The 20431-nt window shown below is 35.6% G+C and overlaps 1 protein-coding gene across 28 annotated transcripts in view; it reads right to left on the bottom strand.

Moving 5' to 3' along the window:
• Positions 1-20431, bottom strand: part of ZMYND11 (zinc finger MYND-type containing 11) — a 113124-nt gene that overhangs the window by 47511 nt on the left and 45182 nt on the right. For 25 of the 28 annotated variants that reach the window (XM_026687251.2, XM_026687258.2, XM_026687254.2 and 22 more), the window contains exon 2: positions 7171-7305. In XM_026687251.2, the coding sequence (XP_026543036.1) occupies positions 7171-7286 (116 nt within the window). In that variant the 5' untranslated portion in view covers positions 7287-7305. Of the gene's footprint in view, positions 1-710; positions 987-7170; positions 7306-20431 lie in introns of those variants that run through there. The other 3 variants (XM_087946501.1, XM_087946508.1, XM_026687257.2) reach the window with 2 other exon arrangements.

Below are 20431 nucleotides of genomic sequence, written 5' to 3'. Positions count from 1 at the left end.
AAGCTGGCTACATCCACACTGAGTATTAGATAGACAGGAAGATCTGTGTTGTGGAGCTTTTGATAATCCTGGTGGCTTTTCAATATTATTTGGGTCAGTTCAAAAGAACCTTCTGCTTTGCCTTTTTATTTTTTATTTAAATGTTTATAGAGTGTATTTTATAGCAATAGAACTTTGATTGGTTACATTTAGAAATGCTAATAGGATCGTTTGTAAACCAGCATGGTCTAATGCAGAGGTCTCCAAACTTGGCAACTTTAAGATTTGTGGACTTCAACTCCCAGAATTCTTCAGCCAGCATTCTGGGAGTTGAAGTCCACAAGTCTTAAAGTTGCCAAGTTTGGGGACCCCTGCTCTAATGGTTAAGGAACTAGATTAGGAGAAGGAAACTGAGTTCTGGTCTTGCGTTAGGCACGGAAGCCAAATGGAGGGTTTGGGACCTCTCTCAATCGGGAAATTTTTTTCAAAAGCACTGCCCAAAAAACTGGACGAAACTATCGGATGAAGTCACCCGGAGTAGTCGCCTGACCTGAAGGCAAAACGAACAAACAAGAAAAAGTAATATTGCTGTAAAATGAAGCCAGCATTATATGGAGAAAATATCCATGCGTTTTTAATAAGCATATCTATTGGCATCTATTAGTGGAGACAAGGATAAATAAAACAATTCCTTCCTTCTCCCTTCTCTTAAAAGATCTGATTAGTCTTACCTTGAAGCAAAGCTATCTGTGCCGTGGCCGTGATTAGTTTCGTCTTAACATTGAAACGGGAAGAGTATCACACTCTTTGGGGCTGTTTCCCAGCCAGAAAAAAAAACAAAAACGAATTTGCTTGCAAAAAGGTAAATACACAACAGCAAGTTAATTCCTGTCAGACGATAAATCAATCCCAGCACAGTGAGGAATCTAAAATAGTCCTTCTGCGATGTATCTTTCAAGAGTAGGTAAAAGTTTGTTCTAGTGTTTACTAGCTAACCTGTCTGATCTGGCTAGATGAGGCTGTTTGCCTACAGGAGGTTGAAGGGAGGGGCCGAAACAAGAGTGGAAAATCCAAATTTGCAAGGTCATTACTCCATTATTTAAAACTTAATCATCTCACAACCTACTGAGCCACAAACAACAAGGAACAACTCCCTCTGCAAAACATGTATAGGCAGTCCTCAACTTACAACAGTTGAGTACATTTAGTGACCATTGATTCAACAGTTCATTTAGGGCCTGCTTATATCTTCTTTGTACATTTTCTTGGAAGTGCAGGTTTCACATTAGCAGATAAAAAGTACAAATGTATTGACTGTTGAAGACCTAAAATGCATTTATACTTCTGAAGATGACTTGATTCCTTTTCTATTGATGGTTGACACATTGGAAGAAGGGTGTTATGTTATTCTTGATATTTTTAGAAATGTTTCTACCTTAGTTGTTACAACACAAACCAGCAAAATTGAAGGGTGAGAATTTAAGTTTGATATTGTGATATGAATTAGTGCAACGATTTTTAAAGGTATGTCTTTCTCTGATTTGGAAAGCAATTTATAAAATAGAGGAGTCTTTCAGCTACATATAACGAGTCTCCACAGATGTATAAATGGAAGAAGCCAGATGTTCCTCCATGTCACTATATACATGTATATTTAGTATATTTCAGTATGTATGGAATATTCTGATATCAATAGTATTATCCTTTATATCTCATTGAATCTTACAATCACTGTTTCTACTCCAGAGAAAGCAATGGATGGTGTGGAATAGAATCCAGTCAGAGCTGAAGAAGCTTCTTGGATGAGAAGTGAAACATCTTCAAAGAAAAATCAGAAAGTTCAGTTGCCTCTTGAAAAAACCACCTTTGGGACAACAATGACCTGGATGACTGAGAATTTCCATAGACATATACCAGCTGGAGTTAGACTAAAATCTGCCAGATACTTCTACAGTAGCTGTCTCCAGGGTGGAAAAGTGATCCTTTCCCATTCGTGTTTTACAAACTTCCAGCAACTTCATATAATACTTTTACCTGGTCCATTCTCATTGGCAATAATTTTAATGTAGGTGAGACTTGCTTGTCCCAGTAACTAAATTCACTGTATATTCCCGAACCTTTCATTAGCTTATGATGGTAGGCAGCATTGCCCTACTTATACGTGTCACAACAGATATAGGTATCTGTGCATCTGTATGCTATATAATTTCCTGGTGAGCCATCTTCATTTCCAGAATAAAACTTCTAGATAGCTAAATTGAAAAGAATTACTTTGGAAGAAAATGTTTTCAGATTATGATTATTAGGATAGCAATAATGTACTCAAAAATGATATTTTCTTAGTAAGCAGTATTACTTTAATTTGTATTAATATTTTATGATATGAAGTACATTAGAAAGATTTTAATTCTCCTCAATTGTTATCTGTAGCTGAAAGACATCTCTATTTTATAAACCGATTTCCAAGTCAAAGAAAGACGTACCTTTAAGAACTCAAATTCTTACCCTTCAATTTTGCTGGTTTGGGTTGTAACAACTAAGGTAAAAAACATTTCTTTAAAAGCGTAGCGACACTAAAAGTATCAGGAATAACATAACACCCTTCTCTCAATGAACAGAAAAGGAATCCAGTGATTTTCAGAGGTATAAATGCATTTTAGGTTCTTAAGAATTATACCTGTGTATTTTCTATCTATTCATCTCCTAATGTTAAAGCTGTATCACCAAGAAATGGAGATAAGCACTCTAAATAAGCATCCCAAAGACATGAGCTTAAAAAGCAGTGTACAATAGAGAACAAAGTCTACCTACCTAATGTAAGTAAGCAATATTCAAAAAATAAAATAAAGTAGAAACTAAGCTCATATTTTAAATTTTATTGCAATTTGATGAAATGCTAACAGAGCCATGCCACTTAAAAGTCCCAATAAATTCCTCTTTGGTTCAAGTGGGGATGAAATGTGTTTTTATCCAATAATGAATACACTCTTTACAAAAACATGAAGAGGTTTTGCTTTTCATTATTCCACCATCCAGCAAAGTACATAGGCATGGATTTAGTGATCTACAAAAAGCTCCCAGAGAGACCAAAATCCGTTTTTTTTTTTAATCAGTAGGATTCCAAAGTCATCCCAATAAATTGTATTTTTAGGAGAAAAAGTACAGAGCAACTAGAGAAGTCATACCTATAGACTTGTCTTCATGACACACGGAGTCTGATTTTTCTCATACTGAAATCTGGTAACTTAGTGTTACTGAGAACTGGGCTTGGAGGAAATGTAGATTAGGAATTTGATCTGAATTCCTCTTTCACAACATTCTTAGTTCAAACTATGTAGTAGAACTATTATAGAACTTTTTAAATTAAAAAGGACTAGTCTTAGAGTAGAAAAAAAATCCAATTCCAGTGAGATTAATGTTGCTCCTCCAGCAAAAGGTTTTCAATTCTACAAACTTAAGAATCTACTTACTTCTTTTTCAAAATGTCAGTTCTTCCAAAGCTGCAAATCCTTAAAAAAAAACCAGCAGAACTATGTGTATGCTCATGTGTAAATCAGGCTCACACAACTACATCCATGTTAGCATACACACAAAACATCAAATCATAGGAATCCTGAAATGTACTATATTGAGCTATATTTAGTTTGTCTCTAGTGAGAGGATTTCAGACAACAGTATTTTTTGGTGATGATGGGAATTCAACCTGGGACCTTTTGTTCATACAAAATTTAAGATCCAGTTTTATGCAGCAACTAATGTGCTGGACTAGAACACCATGAATTCTAGGCATCCATTAGGCATGAAAGCCAGGCTGTGCTAGTAATTTTCTCTTAGATCAACCCATCTGTAGGGAAGATAGGATGCAAGAACATTACATATGTACATGGCCTTGAGTTATTAAAAAATATAGGTGGAATAAAAATCAATTGTAAACAAACGTTCTACTACAGCTACAATAAGTTGCTTGGTCTACCACTCTATATAAGATATACCATAATATATCTATGGTATATCTTATATAGCATTTCAAGGAGGACTTTCAAACATATTTTAATAGAGTTCTATTCTAGATTCTACTTCACTGGAAGCAAACATTCTAAAATCAAGCCAATCCATATGCATTTGATCTGAACTTTCTCCAATATACAGTGCCTTTTGTTCTCATTACATAGTTGGAAAATTTTCTTTCTCAGTGCAGCCAAGAGACCACTCCCATAAATTTTATTAATTTAATGAATACATTTCACTGAATTTCAGAAAGACTCTGAATTCCATGGAAACATGCTTAGCAACATGATCTAATTATCATTCATGTTAAATATTTTCAAAGAGATGAACCAATCAGTTATGTGGTTTTTTTTTAAGAGTAACTGTGATATGGTTAAAAAATGTTGGCCTCTCTGTTTCATGGAATATATGCTTCACCAGTTTACATTGTTTTCACATTTTCCTGTAGCACAAAGTATACCTTGATTATGTGCTATGCGATATAATTTACCCCTTAGCTGCAACTTACATCAATATATCATAATCTTTCTTCCTTTTAGGTGACATATTGCAATTTAATTTAGCCCTGTAGGTAAATAAAAATATCCAAGTCCTCAAAATGTTTGCAACCTTATTTACATTTACTTGTGTATTACAAAATGACTGAATCAATTCTGTTGCTATTAGCTCTTCTAGAAAATACTAAGGAAACTGCTCTGCTGTTTTTGTCTGCTTTTATATCCCAAGAAGAACAAAAGAATAACCAATTTTTAAAGGACCATATTCTAGAAAAAGTAGAAAACTAGAGATTTCATGTGAAGTATTTCTTCTCACTTTTAGTCATAACAGATAACAGATAATCAGAGTTGGAAGGAACCTTGCAGTTCATCTCGTCCAACCCCCCACCCAAGCGGGAGACCCTACACCATTTCTAACAGATGGCAGTCCAATCTCTTCTTGAAAGTCTCAAGTGATGGCGCCCCCACAACTTCCGAGGGCAACTTCTGTTCCATTGGTTGATTGTTCTCACTGTCATAAAGTTTCTCCTTATTTCCAGGTTAAATCTCTCCTTGTTCAGTTTCCATTCATTATTCCTTGTCTGGCCTACAGGCGCTTTAGAAAATAGCTTGACCCCTTCCTCTCTGTGGCAGCCCCTCAAATATTGGAAGACTGCTATCATGTCTCCCCTGGTCCTTCTCTTTACTAGATTAGCCAAGCCCAGTTCCTGTAACTGTTCTTCATATGTTTTAGTCTCCAGTCCCCAATCATCCTGGTTGCTCTTCTCTGTACTTTTTCTAGAGTCTCAACATCTATTTTGTAATGTGGTGAACAGAACTGGATGCAGTACTCTAGGTGTGGTCTTACTAAGGCTTTATAGAGTGGTATTAGTACTTCCCTTGATCTTGACTGTATCCCTCTGTTAATACAATTTAGGATTGCATTAGCTTTTTTGGCTGCTGCTCCACAGTGCTGGCTCATATTTAGCTGGCTGTCCACTAAGAGTCCAAGATCCCTCTCATAGTTACTGCCATTGAGCCTGGTTTCACCCAGTCTATATGTGTACTTTTGGTTTTTCTTGCCTAAGTGTAGGACTTTACTTTATATTGAATTTCATTTTGTTAGATACGGATATGAGGGATACTCAACTGTTTTCAGTGAACTATTCTGCAAGTGGGATAAGCTTTTTACTCAGCAAATACCCTTCACCTCCAGAAAGGACACTGTGAATTTAAATGTCTATCTAGAGACCAGGATACAACAGCTGTGATATCACCCACACCAAACAGTGACAATGCAATCACAACACATTAACAAACATCAACAGAGAGCTGCTTAAAGCAGAAAGTGGTGCTATATAACCTCTGCTTTGAAATAACTTGGTGAACTGTGGCCAAATTGCATTCACATTGCATGACACAATTATTATATTCAGAAATGATATGGAATACGAGAACAGGCATAATCTTCAGGGTTGCATATTTCCTCCTCCCCTTTATTCATGTCCATTGCAGAAGGCTGCAATTATGTTTTGTAGCAACTCATTTTATAGAATCATCTGGACCCCATTTATCAAAAAATACAGATTGTCTCAAAATTAAGATCACAAAATAGAATTATGGTTTGTGATCCCTGTTTTCAGGAAACAACAAAATTGCAAGCCACAGTTTACCATGTTCAAATGTAAAGTCAAACAATGATTTGAAACAGAAACGTCTAATATTCCTTCCTTCCATATGGAGGAAGGAAAGAATATTGCTCAGAAGTGAAGAATTTATGGCCCCCAAAGACTGCTGAATAAAAAATTCCAGTTTAGCCAATGCTGGGATTTAGTTCAGTGACATTATATTCCCCAGACAAAATGCATTATTTCCTTCATCTCATTGTGATGAATACCTGGGGGAAAATAGCTTATGCTGGATCAAATTATTTGTCTAGCCCTAGTTTTCAATTTGATTGCATTGTCTGAATATTCTCCATCACCTGCTCTGTTTTAACCAAATAGGTCACAGACCGAATCAGGATTTGAAATATACAAAGATATATTCTCTGGACCCATCCCTGACATTCAACATTATGAGCCACAGTGGCATTATAGTGCAGAACTGCAGGCTACTTCCACTGACTGCTAGCTGTCTGCAATTTGGCAGTTCAAATCTCACCAGGCTCAAGTTAACTCAGCCTTCCATCCTTCCGAGGTGGGTAAAATGAGGACCCAAATCATTGGGGGCAAGATGCTGATTCTGTAAACCACTTAGAGAGGGCTATAAAGCAGTGTAAAATGGTATATAAGACTAAGTGCTATTGCTATTACATTTTAAAGCAGACAGATGCAACACATTTGCACAGGTGAAATTATATTGAAAAACCAAAACTATAATTATTTTATAATTTTTTATATTTTATAAGTAGTAAAAAAGGACATACAGTCTTTACAATGGGAATTTATTTTAAACTGGGGACCACAAGCATTTTACATTTTCTTCCGACTTGATATTATTGGTGAAACAAGCCACCAGATAAATCCAGAGCAGTTCTGAATGTACTTTCTCCATTCACCTTCTTAACACCTGATCCAGGACTTTAGAGCATGGACTGGAATCATTCTTATGCAAGGGGAAATCTTTCTGTGATGATACTCCATTTGCATAATTGGTATGTTCTCCTTGGCTCATATTATCATTTTATTATTCCAAAGATACTTACTTTGTAATACGATCAATGTTAGCAATTTGCTTCTGGTTTCTGATGATTTCTATAGCTGACCAAAGGTGTTGAATAGCCTTTGTATCTGCTTGCCTCCGTTTCGTTAAACGTGCCATGTCCCCTTCACTTGCTGAACTGCAAGAGAAACAGCAATTGGAAATAATATTATCTTACTTAGTAATATTAAAAGCCACTGTTTTAAATTTTAAAGATGGATCAGACAATGTATGTTTAGTTTCATAACCCAATATGGAGGCAGTCAACTTCTGATTAATGACGGTCATTTTATTTATCAGGCAGAAATCTGAAGATGTATAAAACGATGGACACACACCCTAGAAAAGAGTTAAATCACAATAAAGCTGGTGTCATTTAGCAAATACATAGGTCTTATGAAAACTAGTTTGTGTAAATATGTAAAAGAATATAATATGCAAAAATCAATCCAACTTTAAACTGCAGCTTCCTTATAATTCAACTGGCTGTTAAAGAGCAAAATAAAATTGCTTGGGCAACATGTAACCAGCGGCAATTTTTAGACTTCTTTTCCATATACAATATTCTGTTAACTTTTTTCCTCCCCCAAAATATGAAATTAAGTACAGGAATTTTGGAATTAATAACAGTAAAATACAGGAAGGGAACACAGACAGCAGAAACTTCCATGTCTGTCACATTGTCTAGCCTAAAAGAAGATAATTATTGAACATCTGCCAACACCCCCCCAAAACCACAGATTTCTATATTATTGACAACCGGAAGACAATGTTTCTAGAAAACTGTTTTAAATTTTTGGAGAAGACCAAAACTTTCTGTGGAAGACACATCCTGTGAATTCCTGAATCATGATGGCCTTCCTGAATTATTTAAGATGGTTCTCACTAGCATTCCAAACACTTGGAATGGCCATGAAAGTTCTGAAGTCATATCAAACTTTTTTCTTGTGGAAGGAAGATACACAATACCCCAACTTCTTCACGCCTTATTACCATTTCTGTTTTTTAAAAAATAATAGTTCAATATTTTATCCAATATCTCTAATAAGACTTTTCTCTGTTCATGAAGAGAAGTTGTGACCAATTGCTCTTTCTTTTCTGATCATGTTCAAATACCAACATGGATGTTTCTCTCCCAGCAATTTACAACAGACCCGAATGCATTAAAACAATCTGCATTTCAATCATGGTTTCCTGAAGCACTGAACAATGGAACCCAGGTGAGGACAGAACAGATAAGCAAGATCCACCATTAAGGATGGACTGCTTACAGATTCATTAATTTGTTAAGATTTCTTAGGAACCATCTGAACTTCTTTCTCTCTAATCTCTAAATATCCCCAACCTCAAGGAGGGGAAGAGAGTGAAATTCACTACTAACCTCAATCTCATTCATGAAAAGACACATCATTCTTTCTCATTAGCTCTGAATGCAATAAGTATGATATTGAGACTCTTTTCAGCTGAATATTGTTAACATTACCTATCATGTTACTAATACTCTGAAATACTTGATTGGAAAGCTCTTTCAACATTAAGATTATGCAGAAGAGTAAGAATCATAAAAAACAAAAAAAAATATTTTAAATGTGTTTTACAATATCTTTGTACTTATTCCAAACCAGCAGACAGAAGGTACAGTCAAGCCATTTATTGCTCACAATAGTTGCCGGCTAGAAAACTCTGTTTTTAAAGAAGTTAGGGATGCAAGGAGTGGCAGAAATAGGGGGTGGAGTCAAAAGAGGAATCTCCCTAGCACAGGGGTGTCAAACTCAATATTTTATTGGTTGTATTTGACCTCGGAAGGCTGGGGGGAGGAGGCAACTGACATGATAGCTGATATTCTGCAACACTCTTCTAATGGGAATCAATGAAAACTGGAATGATCCCAAAAAAGACACCACTGACAGGTGGGGTGACCCATCTTTCTTCCATTAGTAAAGAAGTTGAAGGAAACATGATGGGTGCAGCTAGATGAAAGTTTGTGTTAGAATGCTATGCTTCTTCCACAAATTCTAAAACTTTGTCAATATATTTGAAGGAGAATGAAACGTCTGCAAGAAAACAACCAAGCTCAGAGAGCACCAAGGAGCCCATGGCTCAACCCCAAGCTGCAAATTTTCTTTTCTATTGGAACAGAAGCATATTGGAAAATTAATGCTATTTTGCATTCATTCTATGTAAATTTTATCACTGAAATGCGACTGATCTTCATGGAACTAATTTTAAGAAAACTTATCTCTATTAAGTCCTCGTGCTCCTGAATCTTTTCCAGGCTTACATACACACCATTATGTCATACTACTTCAGGAAAGAATTCCATTTAAATTAAAAACAGACGGGGATTTTAATGCATACTCTATTCTTGATAACCTCTCTGGTCTAGCAGCAACTGGCTTCTTCTTCACTTATTTGCATAATTTCTGTTGCACCCAAAGACTCTTGGCAGCTTGCATAAGGATATTAATCTTCTCAAGCATCTTTAAAACATTCAGTTAAAAACAAGCAGAACGTAACAGACTGCTCTTGTCTACTAAGACTCAATGTGCACATCTTTTGCTGCTGCTGTTTACTCAAGAAATGTGGGTGTTTATATCTTGAGTAATAATATTAAATGGGTGGAGGGCAATTAGAGAGTGTTGGTCCCTGAATCTATGCCCCTTTCATATCCTGAAGGGAAGCAATTGTTCCCAAGCCCATCACAAAGGGTGAGCAGACTTCATTTGCAGTGTCACAGGCAACGTGGATGCAAGTGTCAACATCAGCACTCTGATATTGTAAAGCAAGGGGTCTTCAAACTTGGCAAGTTTAAGACTTGTGAACTTCAACTCCCAAGAATTTCTGAGCTAACATGACTAGAGGAGGAATTCTGGGAGTTGAAGTCCACAAGTCTTAAAGCTGTCAAGTTTGGAGACCCCTGTTTTAAAGTATTGGCAACAACTGCAGAATCTCAATAGAGGTTTAGTGCTAAAATTTCAGCACTGAAGTTCACACTTATCACTTGCGCTTCTGGGTAGTCTTCAGAAGCAAGAAAATCCCCAATCATCTCCTGAAAAACAAAGTGATCCATCTGACTTCTGAAGCAGACCTTCTTAATCTGCCCACCCTTCTTATGCAGGTGCTGGAGTCACAAACTGAGAAGAAAATGGTCTTACAATGACACAGGGTTAATCACAACTGTCCTCTAACTTTTCAACACCAGCCATCTGTTCTGAGGTAAAAAGTAGATAAAAAATGTTACCACTTCTAAATGTTGAATCACAATTGTTTGAGGTAAGTTTTACTTCTCTCGAAAGCCAAGAATTCCTTGGTCATTCCTAAATATGTATGTTATAATAGCAATCAATATCCAATTGGTTAGTTTTAAGTACCTAACAAATCATTTACAAACTGACTAGAGGTTAATATCAGGATAGACAAAGCTTATATTGAAGGCTTACATTGAAGCATGAACATTGGTGTAATCCAAGGAAAATCAGATCTCCAATCTCTCTCTCTGGCTTTTTCCACTAAAATACTTTTTTTAGATTTGTGCATACAAAGAATATATACTATACAATTAATATGTAGGTCCTCTCTTAACCCCAAAAAGTAATTATATAACCCTCCTACCATTAGAGGTGACTGCTATGGAAATGGCATTTCATGTTGCTCCAAGCTGAGTAGCCTACAAACAGGGTGTTCATAGGCATTATAGGCTGGCCATTTTCTTTGTCAGTATTTTTCATATTATCAGAAATGAAAAGAGACTAACTAATGGGACAACTGCCACAATAATCATCACTGAAAACATATTCTAAACAAACGATCAAATAAACATCAACACAAGGCACTGGTACTGTAGCGCACTCTACACGGCTTCAATATCTTAAAATCGCTTTCTGTTTGGAATATTTTAAAATAATGTATTGTATAGGTTAATCTGCACAATGCAAATAATAGGGAGATACCAGGCTCAAGTGCAGGGCATTAATTGGAATGGACTGATTTTATAAAGTGCATAATAAAACTAAGATATGTCAATTGCAATGCATCGTTGTCTATGTTAATTGTTATGGGGTTAGAAAGCAATTACAATTAATTAATGTCAGAATAACAGTTTGCTTACCAAATATCAACAGCTTCTCAGGTCTGTCAACTGAACAAATATCATATTCCATATAAAATTAAAACATTTTGTTTTAGAAAAATACCACAAAATTAATGTGTTTTCAGTTGCCCCCAAACATGGTTCCACTGGAAAATATATGTGTTCTAAAAAAGAAAAAATGGTATTTAGAAGCCAATGATCACAATTATTTTATACCTTAGTTCTGATCTCCAATTGGCTCCATTTTACTGCTCTTTCTTTCCCAAGATTAAAAACATAACTAAAAGTTTGTGATTAATTTTAAAAATTAAAACTTTAAAATAAAATTATTTGAAATGAAAGTATTGTAAAAGTCAAATGCTAATCTGAATACAAAGTGGAGATTCAAAATCTATTGCTAATGAGCAAGAAATCAGAGTTATCATCCATTTTTTCCTGTTAAAATGAAAATAAATAAATAAATAATTTCTTAATGGTTCATTTGTAGAGGTATAACTAACTTATTTTTTAAATATGCATGCTGCTGAATCTTTACAACTCATTAGAACACAAAATGTTATAAGAACAATTATAATATTTAATTTAAATAAGATGTCCATGCAGTGATAATCTTAGCTATTCCCTGAAGACAGGAAAATAGGGCCTTCAAAATCTTCGACAAGATCAACACGAGGCATCAGCCTGGTTTTTAGAGGAAGGATATTTCATAATGTAGACACAATGGAAAAAAATAGCCTTGTAGCCTTATTTCCATTCCATCTCAAAGATACAAATAAATAGCAATAGCACTTAGACTTGCATACCACTTTACAGTGCTTTACATCCCTTTCTAAGCAGTTTACAGAGTCAGCCTATTTCCCCAACAATCTGGGTTCTCATTTTACCCACCTCAGAAGGATGGAAGGCTGAGTCAATCTTGAACCTGGTCAGATTTGAACTGTCAAATTGCAGGCAGCTGAAGTAGCCTGTAGTTCTGCACTCTAACCACTGCACCACTGTGGTTCATTAAAATTGGACATGCCTATTCTGTTGACATTTTATTTTCTGAAGTTCAAAAATGGAATGAAGATGCTATAGTAAATCATCACCACAGTGCAAGCCTGAAGTAGCTTCTCCCTCGACTTTCTTTTTCAGGGCAAAAGGCAGGAGTAGTAGAAAGAAAATGGATCTAAAATATAAGAGTACTATTGACTGTATTGACCAATAAACTTTTTGGATTGGCCTTTTAAATTAATGCATTTTTTAAAAATGAGTGTTGCATTTTGTAATTTCATGTTGAGTACTTTTCAGGAGATAAGATAGACTAAAATATTGTGAACATATAACACATCTAGGCAACACTCATGATAAAGTATGTTTTGACATAATACAAAGGTTACCTGTGCTTTTGGCATAAACTTTCTGGAAAGAAATGAGAAGACACAACAGTTTCAAACAATCACATCAGTGACTTAGTTTCAAGATTTTATTGGGGGGGAAATCAATAACAGGATTTTTCTCACCTAAGTTATCAAACAACTTGGCAATCTTAAATTTAGATTAAAAACTTTTCAATTAATTTGAAGTCATTGCAACCACTTTGGAGAGAATTACAGAAATTACTTTGGAAAAACTATGCAGTGATGGTTAGGAAAAAAAATGAGTATAAAAACATGCTTTAGGCCAGGGCTGTCAAACCTCCAGCCCACGGGCCGGATGCGTCATGCTTTGACCATGCCAACCCCCAGTTTAGCGAAGGGGGGGAAAGCCTTGATACATCACCTGATGCCACTGTGACATGAGTTTGACACCCCTGCTTTAGGCCCAGGAAACAAGGAAAACATTAAAAAAAATTCAGACAGGCTCTGGCCTTGCTCTCTGGGATATAAGAGGAAAAAAGGAAAAATGCAGCCAAGTTTTCAAGATTCTGTTACCATAGTTTATATCAATAAAATATAGTTCCAGTCAAACTTGTAGAGTTAGTTTCCTGGTTTGGTTTACATCAAAAACTGACAGAACAGGAGTAAAACCAAAGAGAGCATCTCATTGTGCCTAAAGAAATGCAGTGTAACTGGTTTATAATACAAGCTTAAATTTCACAACTCTAGCACTGCATCTTGTGAAAACTTTGTGCACTTTCATAATCTGTTTGTTGTAATATTAGGGAACAGAATACTTGCACTGGATATAAGAAAGTGTAGAAACTTTTTTTTTTTTAATGGCAGGGTAAGTTCTTTAAAGGCATGTTCTGGTGGCGCTTTCGTCGAAGATGGACCAGACTGCGATCCTGTTGGAGGGGTCCTTAAGGGACTGGATCCATCTGACCCACCTTGAAGGGGTGGGGGAAGAGGAGAGACTGCCAGCTGGGTCGAGGGGAGCTGCATCTCCCCCGCTTGGTATACTCCCTGGAAAACAGGGAGAAGTGGCAGTTTAATGGCTGCCCTGAAGACGGGAAGCTGCTGGGACTTAAGTGTGTGCTGAAGTGGTGAAGTGGTGAGCAGCATGTAACCAGACAAAAGAACTTTGAACGTTTTTTGACAACCCCAAAAAGCAGAAAGAAAGAGCCCTCGTTTGGAAGTGTGATAGCGGCAAATGGGAAATAAGAGGAAAATACAAGATAAATAAAAAAACAGAAATAAAAGAACTATATGAAAGCAGAGATTAAATTTAGAATAATATACAGAATTTGGCACTAATTTGACATTGGATAAAGTGCTGGACTTGCCTGAAATGGACAAAATTTAAGATTCATGCAACGGAAAAGAGAATAAAAAAGAACTTTGAAAAGTGGAAGCGATATAGAATGCCATCTAATGGTTAAAGACTTTTCCTCTTCTATGTTTTTATGGAAAATTACTGGTTGTATAAATGGGTGAAAGAGAAAAGAAATGAAATAAAAGACTACTAGCATAACAAGAACCCTGGAAATTTTTTAAAAAGCAGGGATTGCAGCAAAGTATAAATGAATGTAATATTTTGGGACTGTTTGGTGTTGATTGTGACAAGAAAACAGAAGAAAGAGAAACTGAGATAAACAGAGACTTTTGGCAAGGACATAACAGACAAAATTGACTTTTAATATAATAAAGAATAACTCAACAGATTAAAAAAAATGGAAGAAATAAGCAAAGAATTTAAGTCGGAACTGCAAACTGTGAGAGGAATCTTAAAATAAATGGTGAGACTATTGGATATATTTGTCAGCAAAGTAATGGCGATGCAGCTCATAGAAGAACAAAGAAAGCCCAGAGAGGAGTTAAAGGAGAATGAAAGCAGCCCAGATGAATATGGAGAACAAGGGTCATTGCCAAAAGACATAAAAGAGAAAACGCTCCCAAGACTAAGCAGAAGAAGAAGGAACTGTATAAGAAGAAACCAAAAAGAGAGAGAACAAAGGACGGGGGAAAATATGGCTGATAGGCAGAGGGAAATAAAATAATATTAGAAGGAAAAAAGAAGAAAGACCAGGAAAACCCAGAAAAGGGAAATCTGGCTAAAATTAAAAGAAATGATAAGGCCAAGAGATTTAGATACGGGTTAGGGATAGTATAAGGGGGATACCATATGGGAATGTATATTGGTATTTTTCTTTCTTTTTTACTAGAAATATAGACTGGGGAAATTAGAATTTTAAAATTTACTGGGAAATACTCTCTCTCTACACACACACACACACACACACACATACACACACATATATATTCGTAGATTTTCACGGGTACAGGTATGTAGGTCTAGGTGTATTCGGGTCTTTTCCCATGTAAGGTTAAGAGTATCTTGGCGACGTTTCGGCAAGGTCCCACTCGCCATCCTCAGGCTGGTGCTTTCGGCTTCATGCCAGAGACGGCAGCTCCGATCGCACACTGCTTGCACTGGCACGAAGCTGAAAGCACCAGCCTGAGGACGGCGAGTGGGACCTCGCTGAAACGTCGCCAAGATACACTTAACCTTACACGGGCAAAGACCCGAACACACCTAAACCTACGTATTATGTATATATGTATGTATGGTATTCAGCTTTGCTCGGGTATTTTCCCACGTCATTATAGTTGCGCTTTTAAAGTTGTCGCAACGTTTCAGCAGAATCTCATCTGCCATCATCAGGCTTCTGTATAGTGTTTGTCTGTAAGTCAGACTTTCACAGCCATTTCTGTTTTAAATTTGGGGCTAGCCTACGCTGTGCCAGAATGGTTTTTTCTTCATCCTGATTGGTTGGGAGTCTTGGTCTGTGTTTATTGGTCTTGGAGTTTGCTGTGTTCTGCTTAATTGGTGTTTCTAATATCTTCTGTCTGTTTTGTAGCTTTTTTTTGTCTTGATTGGCTGGCAACATTGTATTTCCTGTATTGGAGGCTTGGCTCCGAGTAAACAGACAGCTATCATTTATTAGGAAGCTAGGTTTCATCTGGATGTCTGGCTTGTGGTGTGAAGTTTTTTTTGTTTGAGAGTGCAGGCTTCCAGATAATTGACAGTCTGGTCTATATATATATATATGTGTGTGTGTGTGTGTGTGTGTGTGTGTGTGTGTGTAATTGACTATTCATATGATATTAGAAAAACAGAGAATATGACAAATTTGGGGAAAGTCAAAATGTGAATTATAGGTTATGGAAGCCAAAAGGGAAACTTAACTTTCTGTTTTTCTTTTTTTTCTCATTGGTATATATGAAATAGAAAATGTAATTGATTATATAAAGGATATGAAAAAATAGAAAATATGATAAATTAGAAGTGATTATATGGGAATATAAAGTATTTACAGAGAGTATTTCTCTGTAGAGGGGGAATGAAAATTTATTAAAATACATAGATAAACTTTGGCTAAGTGAAAAGAAAGAAAAAACATGATTACTATATAATTATATATAAGAAAAGTGAAGATAAAGTGAGAGACATTAAGAAGTTACTGTTGTCGTGAATGCTTTCATTTGTACATATGTATACTCTAAAATATGCAGTTGATTATTTAATGGATAATAGAAATATATAATGAGAGTACTTTATTATGATTAAAAGTAGGGGAATGGAAAATTATTAAATTACATAGGTCGGGGGGATATACCATGTGGATCCTAAATATATTAATTTCATTTTACTTTTCTCTTTTTAGATTGTTTATTATATACTGGTGTAGAGAAAGCTAAACATGATAATGACATATAATGCGAAATAAAATAGGTGATAAGCTAAAAATGGAAATAATAGGAGATAAAGAACTGAAAATATATGTGTGGATGAAATGATATTGATATTGAACCAATGAATTGAAATATGAAATTGAAATTTATCTAAAGATAAGTGGAATGGATAATGACTTGAGGTGATGTTAAACAAGATAGATGAAAATGTAATTATGACTATGCATAGATGTTGTAATCTGGAACCACGTTGCTCATGTGAAAAGATGTGTAAAAAATAAACTCTTTGGGAAAAAAAGGCATGTTTCCTCAGTAATGTGATTTTCTTTTTCTTTTTTTAAAATTTTACTGATTTTTAAAAACAAACATAAACAAACAAAACAAAATCACATTACTGAGGAAACATGCCTTTTTTAAAAAAAGAGTTTATTTTCTCCCCTCTTTTAACTTTCTTAATTTTATTTTATTTATTTCATCTCAATTCAGATCATTATACTTATATTCTTTGTCTGTCCTGTTTCAGCTGTCTATTATCTTTTCTCATTAAACAAAATTTCTCCTGTAATCACTGATTGGAGTATGACACCTTTATATCTTTCCCCTAAATTTATAACACTTAATATAATACGTAACTTCCATTCGGATTCTACTTAGTACATTCTAAAGCTACACACTATATTTTAAAAAGAGAAAAAATTATAAATATATAATATAATTAAAACAACAATCCATACCAATTCAATTCTATCGTTAATATTAATATTCATTTAAATCTTAAACATTTTACACATTGCTTTTCAAATAGGTATCATGCTTCTATGGGAACACTTATAAACTTTCCATAGTTACTTCCCCCCACTTCACTTATATTTTAAAACATTTTGTAATTAAAATGTTCCCATTCCTTCGTAATTCAATTCTCTCATTTATTTCATTTATTTTGTTCACAAAAGTTTCACTGAATTACACTAAGTATTTTATGCCACTTTTTAATCATATGTTGTTTCCAATTTTCTAACATTTCTAATACAAATATAACAATACAATCTTATGTACCTTTGCAGAATCACTTTTTCAGTTAAATTTTTACCCATTATCTCTAAATAAGTCCTGTTTCTTTACATCTTGCTCCACACCTTTGTAGCTTCTCTTCCCTTCCTTCCTCCCTTCCTTCTTCTCTCTGCCCTTTTTACCCCCTTGTCTCTCCACCTCCATTTCCCTCTTCTGTGTTCCCCTTTTCTGTTGCTTTCTAACATTATATCCACTTTTCACCTTATTTTTCCCTTTTTTTGTTGTTTTTTTAGGTCTTAAATTCTCCATTCTCTTTCCCCCCTTCCCCTTTCTTCCCCAGATAAAGTTACTTGTTCATTAAAGATGGCTTCTTCTTTGTCCCAATCTTCTTGTTGCGCAGTCTTTTCTTGTAGTTTCTCGTAGGTACAGATCGCCATTTCTAAGAATTGAAAAACGGAGCCAAGAGAGCCCTTCCCTTCTTGTTCCTCTTCTTTATATTTTTTAAATTCCATTTTCAGTTCATCCACAAGTAATGCCATTGTAAAAAAAATTTAAACAACCACCCAAGTGTTTTTAATCATTCAAATATAATTTCCAGAAGTCCCAAAGTCACCAAGCAATCCAAATACACACAAGCTGTTTCTTTTAACACTTTCTTCTTTTTTCACTTTCTCTTCCTGGGGTTACTATTTAGTTACAAGGTTCCAGTTAAAATGTATCTTTTAGAAGTCTTATTAATATTTAACTTTAGATTCTTTTGGATTCCAGGCAGACTCCTCCTTCGAAATCCTGCTCTTATTCTTTTCCTCTCCCTTCCCACTTACAGCAAAAAAAAAAAAAAAAAAAATTTAGTGTTCAGAAATCTTTATTGTCCCCTTGGCATTTAATTTTCCAGTTTAATTACCTATTGATGCCAAAGCGGATTTTTCCGATTTCTCATTCATCTCTCTTCGCTGTCAACGTAAGGAGAGTGAAAAAAAACTTTCCCTTTTCACTTTCATTCGCTGCTTCAAAATCTTCTTTGGGAGCGATGTATCTTTTATAAAATTTAAATTCCAGGATACCTTAGTTGTTGCTTCTTATCCCGGTCAGCCAAAACTTTCACTTCTTAACTTCCTCCTGCACTTTCTTTTCCAGATGAGTGCTTCTTTGAGGCAGCCATTTCTGACTGCCGCTCTTACCGCCTTCGGGAAAGGGAGTTTAGCCAGCTGAGGAGGAAAGATGCGGCTTTCCTCGACCCTGCTGGAATCTCCCCCCTCTTCACCACCTCTACGGGGTGGCTTAGCCCTGAAGCCAGCTGGCTCGGGGCGCTCCAGCGGCGAGCCCAGGCAGAAACTGCACACGATCGCGGATTCCTGCCTGCCGCCGAAGCCCTGCAAACCGGAAGTCTCCAGTAATGTGATTTTCTATGAGCATTGTCATTACAAAGCTCCAAGAGAAGTATTAGCAATAAACAAAATATAAATAAATATGCAGCCCGTTGGAGCTTTGTGTGGCTCAGGAATGGATAAAAAGGCCTGCTTCACTCCTTCTCAACAGGATATGAAACTGTGGGTGACTGTAACCTAAAATATCTGGAGATCAACCAGTTAGACAAGATCCACCTAAATTGTGAATCTGTATGTAGAGGAAGGGGGTTCCATTAGAGCGTAGTACATACAATTATCCATTGCAATGTCCTACCCAAGGACTACTTCAACCTACCAATGACTACTTCAACTTCAACCACAATACACAAGCACACAACAGATACAAACTCAAGGTAAACCGCACCAAACTCGATTGCAGGAAATACGACTTCAGCAACAGAGTGGTCAATGCCTGGAATACTCTACCTGGCTCTGTGGTTTCTTCCCAAAACTTCAAAAACTTTAACCTTAGACTGTCTACTGTTGACCTCACCCCATTCCTAAGAGGTCTGTAAGAGGCGTGCATAAGTGCACCAATGTCCCTACCATCCCTGTCCTAATGTTCCCTTTTATTCTTATCCATTTCATGTATTAATCATGTTTATACTTATATCTGTTATCTAATACATGCTTGACAAATAAATAAATAAATAAAATAAAATAAAATCTTGATCAATAAATTAAAAGGAAGAAGCAGTAGCTTTGGAGAAGCTGGGTTAACCATTCAAGTTCACTAAAGTCGAGTGAACCATGCTAAATGAATGAAAAGGGTCTACAATTTGTAAAACTGCTAGGTTTGGGCTTTTTCTGTAAAGATTAATCCCTTCTCTTTGCAAATGAACACTGTTGTCATAAGGTTTTGGTTTTTTAAAACCCTAGTAGCACCATTTCAAACTTTGACCCATATCTACTAGGTAAGCTCTTACTTATAGGTACTTCAGGCCAGAATCTCAAAACTCATCCATGATTTGGGAGCAAAAAGTGTCCAGGGAATGAAGGGGGTACCATACTTGGTATAATACAAAAATTGTGACTGTGTGCATATACCCAACATAACACCACTATGGTATCAATGTGGTTTTTTTTTTTTTTTTTAGACTGTTATGCTTGGAAGATGATAAGTGAACTCTAGGAGATATAAATAAATACTCCAAACAATTATTCCCAAACACTGTGTCTTAGGAAAAAAGTATTCACCTCAAAAAGCAATGGTTTTAGTATATGTAAAAATATGCACTAAACCAAATTAATTGTTCAATATGTAGCTATTGTACCCTATGGCAATCTCAAAATCAGATTTATCTCAACTATAAAATTTGAAACAATCTTCAATTTTTCAATACATTCAAAATCTCCAAGAGCAGGTCTTTTAATTTTGTCACAAACCTTTCTCCTGGCCACAAAAAGTTTGTTACTACTTTCTCCCTTACTGAAATTTAAAGCAGCATCTTCCATTAAATAATCTCAGGAACAGAGAAACACAGTAATGTAGAGCAGAAATAAAAATGTTAACATAACAGAGGGGTTTCCTATTACATGAAACTTATTTTATTCAAATGTTTGGGGTATCGTTGATTATAGATGTATTATTTCTTTAATGCTGGCAAACTCATGATTTGCCACAAAAATGCATCATGCTAG

Source organism: Notechis scutatus, chromosome Z (assembly GCF_049901735.1).
Source record: "Notechis scutatus isolate UNSWTSFEM ecotype Mainland chromosome Z, rNotScu1.2, whole genome shotgun sequence".
Taxonomy (NCBI): Eukaryota; Metazoa; Chordata; class Lepidosauria; order Squamata; family Elapidae; genus Notechis; species Notechis scutatus.
Note: the sequence above shows the minus strand (reverse complement) of the source record. Positions and strands in the feature narration are given on the sequence as shown.